Below are 17,338 nucleotides of genomic sequence, written 5' to 3'. Positions count from 1 at the left end.
CTAGCATGTGAAATGAGTGCAATTGTACGGTAGTTGGAGCATTCTTTAGCACTGCCTTTCTTTGGGATTGGGATGTAGACTGAGCTTTTCCAATCCTCTGGCCACTGTTGCGTTCCAAACTTGCTGGCATATTGAATGTAGCACCTTAACAGCATCATCTTTCAAGATTTTAAATAGTTCAACTGGAATGCCATCACCTCCACTGGCCTTGTTGTTAGCCAGGCTGGGTTGTCCGGGATATCCAATTCTTTCTGATATAATTCCTCTGTGTATTCTTGCCACCTCTTCTTGATGTCTTCTGCTTCTGTTAGGTCCCTTCCATTTTGTCCTTTATCATGACCATCTTTGCACAAAGTATTCCTCTAATATCTCCAATTTTCCTGAACAGATCTCTGGTTTTTCCTATTCTGTTATTTTCCGCTATTTCTTTGCATTGTTCATTTAATAAGGCCCTCTTGTCTCTCCTTGCTATTCTTTGGAAGTCTGCATTCAATTTTAGTAACTTTTAGTAACTTTCCCTATCTCCCCTGCATTTTGTTTCCCTTCTCCTCACTAATATTTCCAAGGCCTCGTTGAACAGCCACTTTGCTTTCTTGCATTTCCTTTTCTTTGGAATGGTTTTTGTTGCTGCCTCTTGTACAATGTTACGAGCCTCTATCCAAAGTTCTACAGAATAAGCTTCTGCAAATAAAAACAATGCAGCAGATGAATCTACAACATAACCCACAATGGGTTACAAATTTGTTGGAAGTTGAGGGTACATAAACAGACTTTATCTAAGCTTTAGTTTGGTTGTAGAGCTTCTTTGTGCTCAGTGAGATACTTTCTTGCCCGGGACTGGGGAGTTTTCCTGTACAGTACTGTGACCTGGGCGTAACTCAGACTCTGTCCGGTTCTCTGGAGCTTTGAAATCAGCCTATGGGCATTGAAAGAGTTGGATGAAAAGTTTTCTTCATTAAACATATACAAAACAACTCAAAAACTTATGAAACCTAGCTAAATAAAAGTGAAATCATGCACACATTCCTTTTTATATTAAATTAGTTCACAAAACTTAGTATTTAATTACATTTTGGGACTTTGGGTTTTATCCAACAAAGCACTTAAGCACATCTTGATTTCATCTACCAGATACATTTTCTTGACAGCAATCCTAGATGAGAGCAAGGAAACCCAACACATTGAGTTAAGTTCTAGACTTAAATTTTTACAGAGCAAAAGTTCAATGATATTTTCCATAGCTCTAATTCTTGATAATGTACTAGAGAACACTTATGAGGAAAAAGAGAGTGCTTGCATAACAATGTAATAGTGGGATAAATTTAATGTAAGAACAGGTCATCTAGAGAAAAACAGCTGTCTCTCTTTATTGTGTCTGGTGCATCTATTTTGACTAGTGAGATTTATAAATTGGCTTCGTTGTGTAAATATAATAGCATTCACAGGCTTGACTCATTTTTAATTTCTATTATCTACTTCCCATCTTACAAAGATTATAAAAATCTAGTAACTCCTATAGTCCTAATGCTGGTGTTTGTTGTTATGGGCCAATCAAGTTGTCTCCAATTTGTGCAACCCTATGAATGAGAGTTACATAAATTGGAGACAACTTGATATTTATGAATGAGAGCCCCTTCATGGATTGCTGCCTTGTCATGGTGAAGGGGCTTGAGTAATTCAGAGAAGCTATGGGCTATGCCGTGCAGGGACACCCAAGACGGGCAGGTCATAGTGGAGAGTTTCGACTAAACGCAATCCACCTGGAGTAGGAATTGGCAATGCCACTCCAGTATCTTTGCCAAAAATACCCCATGAACAGAAACAAAAGGCTAAAAGATATGATGCTGGAAAATGGGACCCTCAGATCAGAAGGTGTCCAACATGCTACTGAGGAAGAGCGGAGGACAAGTACAAGTAGTTCCAGAGCTAATGAAGTGGTTGGGCCAAAGCTGAAAGGACGCTCAGCTGTGGACGTGCCTGGAAGTGAAAGGAAAGTCCGATGCTGCAAAGAAAACTTATTTCATAGGAACCTGGAATGTAAAATCTATGAATCTTGGTAAGCTGGATGTGGTCAAACGGGAGATGGCAAGAATAAACATTGACATCTTGGGCGTCAGTGAACTAAAATGGACAGGAATGGGAGAATTCAATTCAGATTATTATCATATCTACTATTGTGGGCAAGAATCCCGTAGACGGAATGGAGTAGCCCTCATAGTCAACAAAAGAGTGGGAAAAGCTGTAATGAGATATAATCTCAAAAATGATAGAATGATGTCAATACGAATCCAAGGCAGACCTTTCAACATCACAATAATCCAAGTTTATGCAACAACCACCAATGCTGAGGAGACTGAAACTGACCAATTCTATGAAGACTTACAACACCTCATATAACTGACATCAAAGAAATATGTTCTTCTTATTCTAGGGGATTGGAAGGCTAAAGTGGGGAGTCAAGAGATAAAAGGAACAACAGGGAAGTTTGGCCTTGGAGTTCAAAATGAAACAGGGCAACAGCTAATAGAGTTTTGTCAAGTGAACAAGCTGGTCATAACAAACACTCTTTTCTAACAACACAAGAGGCGACTCTACACATGGAAATCACCAGATGGGCAATACCGTAATCAGACTGATTATATTCTCTGCAGCCAAAGATGGAGAAGCTCTATACAGTCAGCAAAAACAAAACCTGGAGCTGATTGTGGCTCTGATCATCAGCTCCTCATAGCAAAATTCAAGCTTAGACTAAAGACAGCAGGAAAAAACACTGGGCCACTCAGGTATAATCTAAACCAAATCCCTTATGAATACACAGTGGAAGTGAAGAACATATTTAAGGAACTAGATTTGGTGGACAGAGTGCCTGAAGAACTTTGGATAGAGGCTCGTAACATTGTACAGGAGGCAGCAACAAAACCATACCAAAGAAAAGGAAATGAAAGAAAGCAAAGTGGATGTCCAACAAGGCCTTGGAAATAGCAGTGAAGGGAAGGGAATCAAAATGCAAGAGAGATAGGGAAAGTGACAGAAAACTGAATGCAGACTTCCAAAGAATACAATGAACAATGCAATGAAATAGAGGAAAATAATAGAAAAAGAAAAACCAGAGACCTGTTCAGAAAAACCGGAGATATTAAAGGAACATTTTGTGCAAAGATGAACATGATAAAGGACAAAAATGGGAGGGACCTCACAGAAGCAGAAGACATCAAGAAGAGGTAGCAAGAATACACAGAGGAATTATACCAGAAAGATTTGGATATCCTGGACAACCCAGATAGTGTGGTTGCTGACCTTGAGCCAGACATCCTGGAGAGTGAAGTCAAGTGGGCCTTAGAAAGCCTGGCTAACAACAAGGCCAGTGGAGGTGATGGCATTCCAGTGGAACTATTTAAAATCTTAAAAGATGACGCTTTTAAGGTGCTACATTCAATATGCCAGCAAGTTTGGAAAACTCAACAGTGCCCAGAGGACTGGAAAACATCACTCTACATCCCAATCCCAGTGCCAAAGAATGCTACATCTACCAAACAATTGCACTCATTTCACGTGCCAGCAAGGTTATGCTCTAAATCCTCCAAGGTAAGCTTCAGCAGTATGTGGACCGAGAACTCCCAGAAATACAAGCTGGATTTCAAAGGGGCAGAGGAACTAGAGACCAAATTGCTAACATGCGCTGGATTATGGAGAAAGCCAGAGAGTTCCAGAAAAATATCTACTTCTGCTTCATTGACTATGCAAAAGCCTTTGACTGTGTGGACCACAGCAAACTATGGCAAGTCCTTAAAGAACTGGGGGTGCCTGACCACCTTATCTATCTCCTGAGAAACCTATACGTGGGACAGGAAGCAACAGTTAGAACTGGATATAGAAACACTGATTGGTTCAAAATTGGGAAAGGAGTACGGCAAGGCTGTATATTGTCCCCCGGCTTATTTAAGTTATATGCAGAATACATCATGCGGAAGGCTGGACAGGAGGATTCTGAAGCCAGAATTAAGATTGCCGGAAGAAATATCAAGAACCTCCGATATGCAGATGATACCACTCTGATGGCAGAAAGTGAGGAGGAATTAAGGAACCTAGCAATGAGGGTGAAAGAGGAGAGTGCAAAAAATGATCTGAAGCTCAACATCAAAAAAACTAAGATCATGGCCACCGGTCCCATCTCCTCCTGGGAAATAGAAGGGGAAGATATGGATGTAGTGACAGATTTTACTTTCTTGGGCTCCGTGATCACTGCAGATAGTGACAGAAGTCATGAAATTAAAAGACGCCTGCTTCTTGGGAGGAAAGCGATGACAAACCTTGACAGCATCTTAATAAGCAGAGACATCACCTTGCCAATGAAAGTCCGAATAGTCAAAGCTATGGTTTTTCCTGTAACGATGTATGGAAGTGAGAGCTGGACGATAACGAAAGCTGACTGCCGAAGAATTCATGCCTTTGAATTGTGGTGCTGGGGGAGACTCTTGAGAGTCCCCTGGACTGCAAGGAGAACAAACCTATCCATTCTTAAGGAAATCAACCCTGAGTGCTCACTGGAAGGGCAGATCCTGAAGCTGAGGCTCCAGTACCCTGGCCATCTCATGAGAAGAGAAGACTCCCTGGAAAAGACCTTGATGTTCGGAAAGTGTGAAGGAAAGAGGAGAAGGGGACGACAGATGATGAGATGGTTGGACAGTGTCATCGAAGCAACCAACATGAAATTGACCCAACTCTGGGAGGCAGTGGAAGACAGGAGGGCCTGGTGTGCTCTGGTCCATGGGGTCACGAAGAGTTGGACACGACTAAACGACTAAATAACAAATGAATGAGAGACCTCTAAAATATTAAAACAACCCTGCTCACCTCTTACAAACACATGGCCAGAGCTTCATGGTCAATTCGTCTCAAATTTGTTCTTCCTCTTTCTTGCCAGACAGCATTATAGCCTTTTTCCAATTAGTCTTCTTGTGATGTACCCAAAACACAACAGCCTCAGTTTAGTCATTTTTACTTCTAGAGAGAGTTCAGGCATCATTTAATCTAGAACTCACTTACAGTGGGGTCTCTACTTAAGAACTTAATCCGTATTGGAAGGTGGTTCTCAAGTTGAAAAGTTCTTATGTTGAATCTGCATTTCCCATAGGAATGCATTGAAAACCATTTAATCCGTATCTGCTCTTTTCCGTCCATAGCAACTACAGTGGAACCTCTACTTAAGAACTTAATCCGTTTTGGAATGGTGTTCTTAAGTTGAAACGTTCTTAAGTTGAAGCAAAATTTCCCATAGGAATGGACTGAAAACCAATTAATCCGTTCTGGCTGTTTTTTGTTATGCAGAGGTGCGTTCGTACATTGAAGTATTAGTTCCCATAGGAACTAATGCAAAGCTGGTTAATACGTACTCTACTACTAGGGGGAGATTTTTTTTTTTAACCTAAGATGACCTAAGGTTAAAAAAAGAGCAGGAAAGGTTTTTTTTTCCTGTTCTTATCTTGTATTTCTGTTCTCAAGTAGAAGCAAAATTTAGCAAATGGAGCTGTTCTTAAGTTGGATTGTTCTTAAGTAGGGACGTTCTTAAGTAGAGACCCCACTGTATTTGCCATTTTGACAGTACAGGGTATCCACAAAGCTCCAGTACCATATTTTGAATGACTTGATCTTTTTCCTGTTAGCTTTCTTCATTCTCCAGCTTTCATATTCATACTTAGTAACATTTTTGGCCTTTGTTTCCAGTGATGCTTCCTTACATTTGAGGATCTTTTTTTGTTCCTTCATAGCTGCCCTTCTGAGTCTCAGTCTTCTTCTGATTTCTTGGCTGCAGTTTCTATTTGGTTTGATAATTGGACCAAGGTATATTAAAACATTAAAGTTCAGAAATTCTTCTGTAGTTCTGATTTTTGTCTTAATATTCAATTGCAGTCTTGCTTTTACATTTTCTCCTTTCACCTTAATCAAGAGTAATTTCAAGTCACTGTTGCTTTCTACACGTAAATATGGCATCATCTTAAATTATTGGTGTTTCTTTCATGAATTTTCACTCTTTAATTATCTGGGCCTAATCTATCTTTCTGTACATGTTCTGCTTACAAACGGAACTGACAGGGAGATAAAATACACCCTTGTCTCATATTTTTTATAAGACAGACCCTTCTGTGTCTCTTTATTTTGTCCTAACAGTAGCTTCTTGTTCTCAATTTAGCTTACAGGTTATGCATTGGGTCAATCAAATATTGAGACACACCCATTTATCTTAGAACAATCCATACATTGTAGGACCCACATAGTCAAAGGATTTGCTCTGGTCAATAATTCATAGGCTACCCCACATGATGTAGTGGATATTGTGACAGATTAGGACCCAGGAAATCTGGGTTTGAATCCCTGCTCAGCTATGGAAAGTCATGGGAGTGGTGGTGGAAGAGTGGGAGTAGAACTGGTAAAACCACTCAAATGTCTTGAAAGAATTCTTAAGGTTAATTTGAGTCTGCTTATATTTGATGGCACATGATGCATTGTAAAGTCTAGATTGATTTGAAATGTTCTGGTACACTCCAATAGCCATTGTATATTTGTAATATGATCTCTAGGACCTCTTTCTTTCTGGAACCCATATTGAAACATCAGGCATTTCTCATTCTTTATATGGTAAAAGTCTTTGTTGCGACACCTCCATCCAAGTAAAGTTACAATTCCATATGCATCCGATCTTAATTAATTGAATAAAGAAACAATAAAGCAGCACCTATCATGTATCCCAGGCGAAAGGACGGTTTATATAACATCAAAACCTTAGAGGCCTGCTAGATCTACAGCAAACTCCTCCTATTGATTATTTCTTCCTCCACAAGTATTGGAATAGAATGGAAAGTTGGTAGGTAGGATGGTTAGCAGTGACGAACCCATTTCCCAGAACTCTGGATGGGTTTGTGCTCAGGTCATACTGGACAAAGGGTTCATGAATTTGACAAGTTTATATACCAAAATGTGTCTTTGAAATCCACAACCATCTCTTTTATTTCAAAATACCTTCCACAGAATGACATTGATCGCATTAATGAACTTTTTTCTTTGGCAGGACAGCAAAAGGCAAAAATAATAATAATAAAAAAACCACTGTAATCTAGATCAAACCATCCTGGGGCTCCAAACTGCTGTGTCCAGTATTTAAAACCTTCTGCTTTGTTTGGACTTTCTTAGGTGCAGCTGTACAAATATGTCTCTCAGCCACTGTACAGAGCAGTCATTTTGCTCCTCAGGCTGGGCAGGAAACCAGTATATTGCATTTCTCCACACATGTCTTAAATAGCAATCACATGCACAGTTACAAGGATTTTTAAAAGAATACATCAGAATAGCAGGACTCTCTTGCTAATGTTGCATTCTCAGGTAACTGGATTATAGCAACAATCTTAAATATGGGTTGAGTTTACACTTACATAAGATGCTGGTAGTTTCAAGCTGGAAATTCTGGTAAGTGGGGCCATGCTCTTTACTCTTTCCCCATCACTGGAGCAACTTGCAAGAATGGACAGAATAATTAGTTTTGCTTTCTCCTACGTCTGAATTTTTATATGTTTATGTTCGTTGTACTGAATTTATTGAGAAGTTAATAAAGAAACGATTTCACCTCAACCTATGAGGCAAAGCACCATATTATACTATGTAGCTTGAGCAGCTTAGAGATTGCCTGGAGCCCTATCTGGAGCCCTACTGTGTTTTTGCTTAGTTCCAGCTACTAGCCCTCATGGGGTTTACAACTGATCCTCAATTGATGCCTCGTGGCAATAACCTGGAGGCAAAATGAATAAGCCAGCAGTGCTACAATAATTTAAATGTTATTAAGAGGAGAAAAAGGAGGATAAAATATAAGAAATAAAAAGGAAAAGATGGGCATCTAAAGAAGAGAGAGAAGGTGGGCAAATACTGTTTATCTATTAATAAATTAATAAGGGGCCTCATTTGGTATAATAGAATTAAAAATGAAGCTTTAAAAGATGACTGAAGTCTCCTTTACTAAAACTCTTTGAATTAAAGCACATGGAGAATATGTGATATGGAGAATTTTGGAAATACTGGGACAGTCTTCTTGCAAAAGTAGCCCTATAGAGATTTGTCAATTTCATGCATGTCTTAAAGAAGGGTGGATAACTGCCAGTGGTCTGGGACTACAGTGTTGTCTACTGCATACTCTTCTTACTGCAGATGCACCACAAAAGCAGCCCTTTTTTTTACATCTAAGGACTCGACTATGCTACAATTTATTCCAGTAATTCCCATGGCCACTTTTGAGTTTTTCCCCACCAACTACGGGATGCCAAACTAAACGCAGGTAAACCCAGTCATTTTTCACGGTCATTCAGTTTATTTTGCTTTGCTGGCAAGGGGTTCCAATTTTTTGTTGTGATTCCCATCACATTGCTTCGTTTTGTTTTTTGGCATACATCTATAATTGCCTATATTAGTCTGAAGGGGCAGTGGTGGATGTGTCCTAGGTGGGTTTGATGGCAACCTTTTCAGTGGGGTGTGTGTAAGCCAGATCATTCTCTTCCAGTAAGCATCTCCCCTCTTTTCATGGAAGGTTGTTTAAAAAAAATTCAAAAGGATCTTGATTCAGAGCACTGCTGTTATCAGACATCGCAATTTTCACAGAAAAGGACGAGCTAATCATGACGGGAAGGGGTGAGGAAGAGAACAATAACTTTTCCAATCTCTAATCTGTTCTTCCATTTATCAATGGAAGAGAAGGAGGATGAGATTCTTTGATGGGTGGCTCCTCTCTGTCACTCTGTCTGCTGGGGGAACCCAGTCTCCTCTCCCATAAGTCACCAGATCCTTGGAGGAAGAGAGATAGCATCTTGGAAGGTTTAGAGAGATATCATTCTGGGAGGAGGAGGAGGAGCACCAGCACCAGAATGAGCAGCAACAACAGCATCATCAACAACAACAACAACAAAAGAATTAAGCTGTATCATCACATCTCAGGGGAGGCAGGGTCTGGTTATGTGGTAAACTGGCACAAAGAAACCTACAAGTTGATTAAACGACCTTGCGTTATGTGAAACATTCAGCAGCTCACTGATTTGTTTTTCCTCCCCATCCCAGTTAAAGCCATAAACCAGGATCACTGGAGGAGGCAGTGAGGGACAGAAATAAGAAGAATTTAAGGGAAGGAATTTTTGCCATATGAATTCAGTGATGAATCACCTGTCAATTTTTGTAAAAAGAGAAGAGAATGGATGATGATGAGAAGGAAGAAGGCACGTGAATAGGACGTGAGGAATCCTGGTGAAAATTGTACCAATTGGAAGATGCAGTATGGGCTCTCAAAATAGGGATAGCTGTCCTCTGAAGATGCCAGCCACAGAGACTGGTGAAACGTTAGGAAGAACAACCTTCAGAACATGGCCAAAGAGCCCGAAAAACCCACAACAACCAATAGCTATCTCCTTTCTTCCCGACTGTCAATCTACTAACACAGGATGCAATACCATGACATGAAATGAACTATTCTTACTTGTGTATTTCCAAGAATACTTGCATCTGCCTAAATTTCTCTCTCTCTGCATGAAAGAGAGAGTTATAGGGAGAGATGTATATAGAAAATAAAAACAGACTTTAAAGGAATTTCTGGGGCTAGGGGTTGAGGCTTGTGCCTCTGATAGGAAAGCTATATTTGAGCGTCAGGTTTGGCTTCATAAAATTAGACTCACTTCAGGAGAGACAAAGAGGAATACGATACCTTATTTAAATTTTCAAAAGCCTTTTACCACGGCTAATAAAAATGCAGCTTTGACTGGTATTTGGGTAGCACCACAGAATTCTGGTGACAACTGAGATTAATATATGAGGATATAAGTAGCAATGCGCAAATCCAAGCTTTTGATTTGCCACTTTTTGTAATGGCAGTATTTATACAATCAGAATTTAAAACCCAGGATTCTCAGGCACATCAGGCTCGGTTGGACTTGCTTGTCTTTTTTTCTTGTTTGGACAATGTACTTGAAACACGGTTCAAAATCTAAGTCAATCCTTTGACCAGCCATCCTTGCCTTCAAATTGTTGAGCAGCATTTCTCAAGAATGAAAGAAGCAATAAAAGAGCCACTGAATAATTGGATTCTTTTCACAACTGAACACTTCAGGTTTACAAAGGCATAGAAGTCTCCCACTGCAGTGCTCTTAGGCAGCTCAGGGATCTCCTAAAATGATATAAGAGGTGCAGTTTTCCCTCCACCCAAGTCTGGCTAAACAATTTTCTGTGCTTGTGCCTAGACCATGAGATCCAAAGAGACCAGGCAATAGAGCAGCAATTTACATCAACAAAGGGGATTTTGATGCACTCCTCTGAATGAGGTGGCATTACCATGTTAATAGCTTTTTCACTCTCAGACTAGGAGGCTGGAAACTTTTGCAAATGGAGAACAGTTCCGCTTTCCATTTTAACTGTAACAATAGCAGAGGAGCTCTTTAAATTGCATCAAATAGCAGTCAGTGAAATCCCTAACTAACCATCCACTCCTGCAGTTTTTTATTAACCACCAGGCCAAAGGAACAAAAGAGGGAGAACAACTTGGACTTTCAGTTGTATCCCCAACTCCTAATCCCCTAGGGATGGCAAGAGGAATTGCCTGCAGAGCTGCTAAAGGAAACTGCTTCATTATGGAAGGCGCTTTCTCTCTCTCTCTCTCTCTCTCTCTCTCTGTGCGTGGGTGCGTGTTTCATGCTTTCCGTGTGTGTGTGTGTGGGGGGGGGTTTCTGCTTGCCCTCTACAATACAAGAGATTCCAGGTACATTTTCTAATATGAATTTGTTTACAGCCTCCTGGTTAACAGGGTCACAATGAGATTTCCCCTCCCTCTCCCCCTCCCAGTCCCATTTTTCAGACAGCTGTTGTTCTTCACTGGTTCCCACACTCATCCACTTGTTCCCTTGTCACATACTCTGAATGTGCACTCCTCCTGACACTGACTGCCTCACACAATAAAGAATGAATGGAAATGTTGCCTCTACAGTCAGACTATGGAACAGGGCCCATTCATTAGCACTCAAATGTTCTGCCACCAGCGTAGATACCATCCTTTACCTGACAGCACTCAGTTACCTTCCCTTCAGAAAAACATTCTCTCTTTTATGTAGTTTAGCTGTCTCAAGAGACACAAACATGGCCCTCTTTAGATGTTGCACTTCTTCAGCTCAGCTCAAAACAGATTTGGGGCCTGGGTACGCTGCTTCCCCATCCCATTCTGCTCATTGTGTCATCACCAACATTTATCACTAGTTAATGCAATATAAAATAGTCTTTCTTCAGTTAACAATAGAACACATCCCAGAGTATACCATATTGAATTATCTAGGTACCGATAAACACAAATCTTCATGGCCAGTCTCCAGTAGAAAATAATCACAGCACTGATTATCAGCTTGTCTACTTCACCCACACTCTATTGGCCAGCAGACGGAGATCACTTTTATATGAATAAAAGCTCTGCTTGGACATGCAATGGTTCCCATTGGAGAGGGAAATCACACAAACAGATACTGTATAGACATTCTTCCTAGAGGTATTGCTTCTTACTTGTGCTAAAAGGGGCAGGGACATGAGCAGCTCCTGACTGTACCACACTGACAGGCTGGAGTGCAGCAATATCCAGAAATGTCTGGTTAACCATCTTGTTACATCTCCATAGACCTTTGCTAGGTTTCTAAATCCAAATAAGGTAAAATAAAATTTTGAAATACAGAATAAAACGATATTTGTAGAAACAGTGAGCCTACATAAAGTACATCTCATAAAATAAATGAAGAAACAGTATGTTGCATAGACTTCTTATAGCAATGTTATTCCAGAATTCTGAAGAATTGCAGTAATACAGTTTTGCACTGGTTGGTTTTGTTACATGGCAATGATTCAAAATATAGTTCACGGAAGGTTACACAATGACTTTTCTTCTGAATGTCTGAATCATCTCACTCCCAAGAAACAGCAAGGCAGAGCTATGGAAAATTTTTTTTCCTGCAGGCTCCCTTCTCCCATCAACATGTGCTACTCCACTGAGCCTGTACACTTATTCACCAATCATTGTAAGATCAGCTTGTTCAGCATGCCTGATACAGCAACATAGAGCATTTAGGATCTTTCAGCATTGGTGGTCCCTGAACAGTTATGATCCAGACTTTTTTCAGTGACCGTAGTCACCAAATTTTCAAGAGTAGTCATATCACGAAGTGTTCAACATCCATTAACATAACAAGCTCAAGAATGTCATCTACCTATCCAGTACAGCAGATGATTAGATCATCCCATAAGCACTAGATAAGTTTATGACTAGCAGGCCTTTGGAGATGATTATAGTCACACAGGGAAGATAAAGTATAACGACTTGTTCAAAATGTTATATCAATGAGGGGATAAAATATTGTTTCTCTTTGCACAGCTGATGACAGAACATGAGATCTGCCTGGGCATACATTCATTCCTATTAGATAAAGATATTATTTCAAACAGAAGTCTACCTGATATGGAAAATACACATGCGGGAAGTAATTTAAGACTTCAGGTGTTAACATCTATCATCACAGGTATATTGATTCAAGATAGTTTGAAACACTGAGGGTTTTGTTTGTTTGTTTGTTTTTAATAGACCTGAAATGAAATCTTACTGGTAAAACAAAATTGATTTTCACATCATGGTCTTACCTTGGAGAACCAGGCCAGATTTTTCAATTACATATAAGAAAGATGTGAATGGCGCAATGGGAGACTTGGCAACCAGGAGCTGCAGAAACAAAGACAAAAAGCAACAGTAATTCCTACAGTGAGCTAATTACAATACTAGTTTACAGAGCAAATCAACAATGGTAGCAACAAATATTTTAGTACACTTTCCCATAACAGATCTACAAAGACTTTACATTATCATCAAATTTATTTGCAAAAATGTGCTTTTCTTTTTAAAGTTCAAAACAGACATTCAAATTTTCCAAAGTTTCATATTGTTTCGACATGCCCTTCTTCTTCCTTGTGTATCTTCAAATCTGAAACTGCTATCTGTTCAAAGTCCAACCCTCTTCAGAATGTAAGGTACAACAAATTCCTCATTTGTTTTTCTGACAGCTTAATCTTCTGGAAGATAGAAGAAGCAACTAGAGGATCAGCTTTTGATAGATCTGATCCTCATCAGCCAGGATAAAGTGGTCAATAAGTTAGAAATAGTGGGACCATTGGATGGAAATGACCATGCCTCTTGGGATTCATCTTACTGAGGAAAAGGAAAACTGAGGGTAGTACAAGATACGTTCTGCACGTTAAGAGAGCTGATTTCTATAACCTCAAGGAAATACTGGATGAGTTGTGAGAAATACTCAAGGTAATGGAGTTCATGATGGAAGTTTCTTAAAGAAGTCAGGGTGACTGTAGAAAGAACTTTCAGAGTAGACGCACAGGAAATGGGCATACATAGGAAACAGAAGAGAGAATTACCAAGGAAATGTCTAAATAAGTAATCAATATTTATAGGGAAAAAGTCACAAGGATTAAAGCTCAGAATGAGCTCAGATTTGCAAAAGAGATTCATAAAATAAACAGTTGTCTGTGCTAACACACATGTTTGAGCTGTGTTCAGAGCAAGGGAAAGAGCAAGGAAGCAGTAGACCCACTGTGTAGAAGTGTGGAGAAGTGTTGATAAAGGAAGGCTGAACTGCTCAACACCTACTTTGCCTCTGTCTTCTCCCAGAAGGAAAACAGTGGTCAATGAAGCATAAGTAAAATAAAAAATTCAGAGGATTACAGTCAACCCTCGACTTACAAACGGCTTGAGTTACAAACATTTCGACTTACAAACCACTCTGATAGAAAAATATTGACTCGACTTGCACATTTAGATTCGAGTTACAAACCAAAAAAAAACGTGTTTGAGGTGGGGAAAGCATGAAGTTTGAACTTTCAGTTAACCATTGGCCAGTGAAGAGGGTGCTTATCTGCTTCCTCGCTCTTCCCAGCGTTTTGAGAGTGGATTTGGAGACAGTCTTCAGACTGCCTGGTACTGCTGGTATTGCCTGGCACAGTGCGGTACGGACTGTATTTTTATTTTTTGGCGCTTTTTTAATTTTTGATTTTTGGATTTTTAAAAGGTGTTCCCTCCCTCCTTTGCTGCCCCCCTTTCCCCAAAAGGTGCTTGTATTGGCTTGTCTTGATTTAAAAGGTGTTTTTCAAGGTGATCTGTTGTCTGAAAGGTGCTTGGTTTTTTCCAGAAGGTACTTGTCTTGGCTGAAAATGTGCTTTTCAGGGTGTTCTGTTGAAAAGGTGTCTGTTCCCTCCTTCTCTCCCTCATTTCTTTCCTTTTTTTTTTAACCTAAGTCATCTTAGGTTAAAAAGAAAAAAAAGAAAGAAATTCTGCCCCTAGTGGTAGGAACGGATTAACCGGCTTTGCCTTAGTTCCTATGGGAAATGCCCCTCAACCTAAGAACCAAAAACAGCCACAACAGATTAACTGGTTTACAGTGCATTCCTATGGGAAATGCTGATTCGACTTACAAACTTTTCGACTTACAAACTGCCTTCCAATACGGATTAAGTTTGTAAGTCGAGACCCCACTGGACTACTCAAGATAGATAAAGAGACAGTACAGAAATACCTCTTTGCTTTAAATGAATTCATGTCTTCGCAGCAAGATGAATTAAATCCTAGAGTATGAAGAAACATACATTATAGACACAATTTCAAATGGTCTACAGTCTTTGAACATTCTTGGAGAAGAGATGAGGTCTCAGAACTGATGGGGGGCAATGGTTATTTCCTTTTTTTTTAAAGGTGGGGAAAGAAGATCTAGGCAACTATTGGTCAATCAGCTTGACCATAATACTAGGAAAAATTCTAGAAAAGAAAATCAGTCAGTCAGTATTTGAGTACTTAGAAAATAGCACACTGAGCATGAATTTCTCAAAAGAGTTACAGACTAAATTTTTTTTAATGAGTTACGAGCTTGGTAGAGTAGGGAAATATTGTAAATATCATAATCATGTGTCGTGATATCAGCAGTACTTTCAGCAAGGTTCCCCATGATATTCTAGTCGGATAAGTCAGATAAAATATGGGCTTGATAATGCTGATTTGTAGCTATTTATCAAAGAGTGTTCACTTATACAGAGTGACAATGTAGTCCTGTAGATTTCTGTCCTGGATGTAGTGTTGTTTAACATCCTTACAAATGACTGATGAAAGATTTAAAGAGGATCTGATCAAATTTACAGACAATACCAAATGGGGGCAGGGCACCTAACATTTCAGAAGATGGAATCAGGATTGAAGATAACCTTAACAGATGGGAAAACTAGGACAAAGCAAACAAAATGAGTTTCAAGAGGGAAAAACGCAAGGTTCTACATTTTAAAGGAGAAAATTGGAGTACTAAAAGTTCACAGTGGCAATGCAATATTATATACAGTATAAGGATTATACAACAGCCCAAATCCTCCTGATCAGTTATACTAATAGAAGAGAAATAGTATAATTCGTAGCAACAAATTGCTGCAAAATAATGTCCCAATATGGATTTCTGGTTGTCCACTAAGCCATCCAACTGGCATATAATGAGGAATCCAAACAGCAACTTCTTAATGAATGCTACTTTGCTGCCGTGTGGTACGCAATTTCGTGTCTGGTGGTGTTAATATATACTGTATGAGGATTTTGGTCAATATACAAAGTATTACAAGTAAGATTAGTGCTACATTTATACACAGAGTAAATTAAAAATCAGTATCAAATGTGCACACACTGTGTTAGGTAAATAATAAAAATATCTATCCAGTATGCTGTTAATCAACATTGACAGGACCTCTGGATGCAATCTTTTTTCAGATTCTTCAGAATGAAAACTTCACACATGGCACAGATGGTTTGAATGTTATGAGGTGAATGCTCACAGCTCTAAAAACTGAAAATTCTTTACAACAGGGAATTGCATCTCAGCCTGCCTGCACTCCCTTGTTGCTTGGTGACACAAACATTTTGGGATTGTTTTATAACTGCAAGCATTCACTTGTATGGATAAAACACATGCAAGTTTGATATTGGCCAAGATCCTGTCACTGATTTGCATGTATGTAAGTTAAATTGTATAACTCACCATGGTGAATTTACTACCAATTAACAACATGTTGGTAGAATTACTAGGCATATCCGTTGTGCAATCAGGCATGCATTTATAACATGACTGATGTCTTGTTATTTAGGAGCAACAGACCACAGTGGGCTACATAAATTAATTTATGCATTCCCAGATTACCAAGAGGATCCTAGCCTTTGTAATTTACCTTAGGTATAATACACAAATTTTATCTACTGTTAGAATACTTTAGATTGTATGCATCACTGTATATTTTACAATTTGGTATTTTTTCTACTTTCAGCATTCTCTTTTTTCTCTTGTATATTTACAACTGTTGCTCTAGTCTGATTTTGGGGTTACGTTCTATCTGTAGGAAGGAAAAATTATATGCACAAATAAAAGATGAATGATATCTGGTTTGGTATTATTACAAATAAAAGTGATTGGGACTATAAGCTAAACATGAAGCAAAAGTATGATCTGCTGGCAGACAAAGCTAGTGCAACACTTCACATCAACAGAAATATAGTGTACAGACAGGGTATGTAATAGGACAACTCTATTCTATTTTGGTCAGACCTCACTTGGAATATTATGCCCTATTTTGTGCACCAATGGACATTTTTGCAAGAAGGAGACAAGATGGCAAAGGTCTGGAAACAAAGTGCTAAGAAGACGGGTTGAGACAGCTATGTTTAGTCTGGAGAAGAGGAGCTGATATGACAGCCATCTTCAAATTTTTGAAGGAATGTCACCTGGAAGATGGTTTTCTACTGTTTCAAAGAGGACCGAAGCAATGTATTCAAACCATAAGAAATGAAATTTCAATTAAACATCAGGAAGAACTCAGAGAGAGAGTTGCACAACTGAATGGACTGCCTTGAAAAGTAATGGATTCTCCTACGTTTAAGGTTTTAAAACAAACGTTAGGACTTCCTGCTTCAGCAGGAGGTTAGATCCAATGGCCCTTGAGACCCCCTTCCAGTTCTACAATTGTAGTATTCCACGAAACAGAGAATGCTCCAAACATCTGGCTGATTTCTATGTTCTGGGAGTCACAGAAGTACAGAAGATGCACAATGGCCTAGAAATACACATGCGTCTTCACTTTAAAAAAAGGAGAACTGCTCCCAAGTGACATTAGTCAAAGTTTCCATATGTGTTGGTTTGCATTTCACAAAATCATTCATAGTATAAAACATTACATTGTGAGGCTAAAATGGGAACATACAACCAGC

General features: G+C 39.3%; 1 protein-coding gene across 8 annotated transcripts in view; it reads right to left on the bottom strand.

Moving 5' to 3' along the window:
• Positions 1–17,338, bottom strand: part of RAD51B (RAD51 paralog B) — a 473,685-nt gene that overhangs the window by 203,644 nt on the left and 252,703 nt on the right. For all 8 annotated transcript variants that reach the window (XR_012082526.2, XR_012082525.2, XR_012082524.2 and 5 more), the window contains one exon: positions 12,688–12,766. Coding sequence is in view for 4 of the 8 variants with exons in the window: in XM_072986151.2 (XP_072842252.2) it covers positions 12,688–12,766 (79 nt within the window). In the remaining 4 variants the exon portion in view is untranslated. The remainder of the gene's footprint in view (positions 1–12,687; positions 12,767–17,338) is intronic.

Source organism: Pogona vitticeps, chromosome 1 (assembly GCF_051106095.1).
Source record: "Pogona vitticeps strain Pit_001003342236 chromosome 1, PviZW2.1, whole genome shotgun sequence".
Taxonomy (NCBI): Eukaryota; Metazoa; Chordata; class Lepidosauria; order Squamata; family Agamidae; genus Pogona; species Pogona vitticeps.
The sequence above is the reverse complement of the archived record's forward strand: the minus strand, read 5'-3'. Positions and strand labels throughout refer to the sequence as shown.